This window comes from Ischnura elegans, chromosome 1 (assembly GCF_921293095.1).
Source record: "Ischnura elegans chromosome 1, ioIscEleg1.1, whole genome shotgun sequence".
NCBI classification, from domain to species: Eukaryota; Metazoa; Arthropoda; class Insecta; order Odonata; family Coenagrionidae; genus Ischnura; species Ischnura elegans.
In genome coordinates, this window is record NC_060246.1 from 155,481,746 (window position 1) to 155,484,692 (window position 2,947).

The window sequence follows — 2,947 nt, forward strand, 5'->3', positions numbered from 1 at the left end:
AAATCACAATCCCACACTACATTGATTATGGTAACCCCTTCAAAGTCAGCACAAGTCATTTAGAAAGAGATTTGAAGAATTTTCGTGCTTCTTAGTAAACCCAATAACCCCCCTTGAATCAACACAAACACTGCACTTATCATACAATCAACTGGGCAAAGATGATACCATTACCAATTCAAAATTCCAGAACATACAAAATCACTGTTCGAATCATGAAAAGACATAATGCAATCACCAATTTTAAATATTTTTCTCAATCAGTACTCCATCATCCAAATGGAAAACACTCTGTTCCGTCGCACTTACATAGATACTACATTCGTAGACTTACATACACTCAAAAACACTCAACGCCCCTCGGGCAAACACTCGGCCAACACCATAATGGCCTCATCACTCACTATTTAACATGGCCGTGGCCTCAAATTATATGGGCAAACGGCTAGCGTCGTACTTTCACAATTACTCTCGCTGCTTTGCTCATCATATGCACCGGGACACACTTCGGGGGAATTTGCACTGAGGGATGAGAGAGCTTCAGGGGGCATGGTGGTCAAAGGAGTCTCCGCTGCTGTCTGCGTTATCTTCGCGCGGTCCGCGCTATCTTCAAAATGGGGTGGGCACTGGGAGGAAGGCAAGGTCGTAACGGGCAAGGTCGCCGCCGACGTGTCAACAATCTCCACGGGGTCTTCCTTGTCTTTATCAGCAACTCGCCGCCTACTTCGCAGCGGGTACGGCGAACGCTGAGGTAACGGCTGCTCTGCTCGGGGTGGGCGTGGTCGGTCGGCTTTCCATTCGTCTGCACGCTCGTCCTCCGAATGATCGGAAACCGCCGACCAAGATGCCTCGCTCTCCAAATCGGAAACGGCATCAATTTTCGAAGAAGGGACAGGGAGGGAAACTGTCACTATTTCTTTCTTCCTCGTTGTTGCATTTGGAGTGGAAGAAGGGGAGGTGGAAACGATTTCCGGAGACGTTGATGCTTCCTCAACTCCTTTCCCACTCGCCATCAGTAATCTCGGACGCCCACGCCTTTTTTCGCCCCTGATTGCGTCTGCGTATTCATGTTCCTTATTTCTCACACCCCTATGTGCCTTAACGCGGTCTTTATGCACCACGATAGTCCTAAAACGTAGCTGCAAACGTAGATTAGAGTCATTGAGCACTTCAAGGATTTTATAAGGCCCCGAAAAAGGTTTGTGGAACTTGCGGATTCTGCCGGGCTTTATACAGGGGTCGTTTAGGTAAACGTATTGACCCGGCTGGTAGTTCACATCCCTGCTCCTCTTGTTGTATTGCCGTGCCTGCGACTCAAGGGCCCTCTCACTGTTCCCCAAACATTCTTTCCAAATCTGCTTGAGTTGATCACTTAGTTCGTCCACATATGAATCTCTCGTACTAGTCTCTACGGTCTCTAAGCAATGGAAGGGCGTCTTCATTTCGCGACCGAAAATCACCTTGAACGGAGTCACTCGCGTGCTACTATGATAGGATGAATTATATCCGGCCACCGAAAACGCTAACCACATATCCCAGCTATTGTCTCTTCCATTAACATAGTGGCTTAGCATTTGCGAGATGGTTCGATGCACTCTCTCACACCTTCCGTTACAGCTGGGGTGAAAGGGTGATGTACGTAATTTAGATACCCCTAGAAATTTACACAAATTCTGGAACAAAGCCGACTCAAAGTTAGGGCCCTGATCCGATAGTATATAATCAGGAACACCGAATTTCAAAATCCACCGCCTAAGTAGAGCGTCGGCCACCACTTCCGCTGTCTGTGAGGGAATGGCCACCATCTCTAAATACCGTGAAAAATGATCGAGAATGGTAAGTATAAACCGGTTGCCGTTCGAGGTGCGCGGTAGGGGCCCAACAATATATATGCTGATGAAGGAAAATGGGGAGGTACTTACTGGAAGTTTCTTCAAGGGTGCCCTCGTCTTGCCGTAAGGGCTACGTTGATTACAAGGAACACAGCTATCAATCATCTCTCTCACATCTTTATCAAGGGAGGGCCACCAGTACATCTGTCGTATTCGTCTAATAGTCGGCTTCACTCCTAGGTGTCCTGACAGAGCGTGGTCGTGATGTTGGCGGAACACAGTTTCCCGTCGGATCACAGGAACCACCACCTTTAATCCCTCACTTGTCGATCGGAACAGCAGTCCATTTTTCTCTTCAAAACTCTCGCACGACTTCCACTCCTGGCATTCCATATCCTCGGCTTGGTACTTCTTCCAATCTTCATCATCCATTACCTCCACCACTCGTATTTTTCGGCTTAACCCGTCGGCGTTAAGGTGGAGTTTTCCTGGCTTGTGAATAACCTCATACTCATATTCGGCTAATTTCAGCGCCCATCTGGTTAATCTACTACAGGGATCGCGAAGACTAAAAAGCCATCGGAGGGCGGCGTGATCCGTGATTATTTTGAATGGGCGACCCCACACATAAGGGCGAAAATACTGAACCGCGAATACGACCGCGCACAGCTCCTTCTCCGTGGTCGTGTAGTTTATTTCCGCTGCTTGAAGTTGCCGCGATGCATACGCGATGGGATGCTCCTCGCCGTCTATCTCTTGCGACAACACCGCGCCCACCGCAAAGTTGCTGGCGTCAGTGGAGATAACGAATGGCCTTGCGAAGTCAGGATAGGCGAGCACCGGAGTGCTTACCAAGGCCGCCTTCAAGGATTCCATCGCCGCGTCACAGTCAGGTGTCCATATGAATTTAGTTCCCTTCTTGAGGAGCCGCGTTAGCGGTCTTGCGACCACAGCGTAATTATTTATGAAGCGCCTATAATAATTGGCGAGTCCCAAAAACGATTGCACTTCCTTGGTATTACTTGGTGAAGGAAAATTCATAACCGCGTTTATTTTCTCAGGGTCCGGACGAACACCCTCCCGGTCGATCACATGTCCCAAATACCTTACCCTTT

The 2,947-nt window shown here is 48.6% G+C and overlaps 1 protein-coding gene across 1 annotated transcript; it reads right to left on the reverse strand.

Moving 5' to 3' along the window:
- Positions 1–273: 273 nt before the first annotated feature.
- LOC124172555 lies at positions 274–1,991 on the reverse strand. The gene is made up of 2 exons (XM_046552001.1): positions 1,923–1,991; positions 274–1,807 (listed from the first exon to the last, which is right to left on the reverse strand). The coding sequence occupies exon 2, from the start codon at positions 1,803–1,805 to the stop codon at positions 408–410; it is 1,398 nt and encodes a 465-aa protein (XP_046407957.1). The 5' UTR covers positions 1,806–1,807; positions 1,923–1,991; the 3' UTR covers positions 274–407.
- Between the last annotated feature and the right edge of the window lie 956 nt (positions 1,992–2,947).

Bases quoted from the DNA above. Each gene is read 5' to 3' on its own strand.
- LOC124172555 (XM_046552001.1), bottom strand. From the start codon at position 1,805: ATGGTGGCCATTCCCTCACAGACAGCGGAAGTGGTGGCCGACGCTCTA.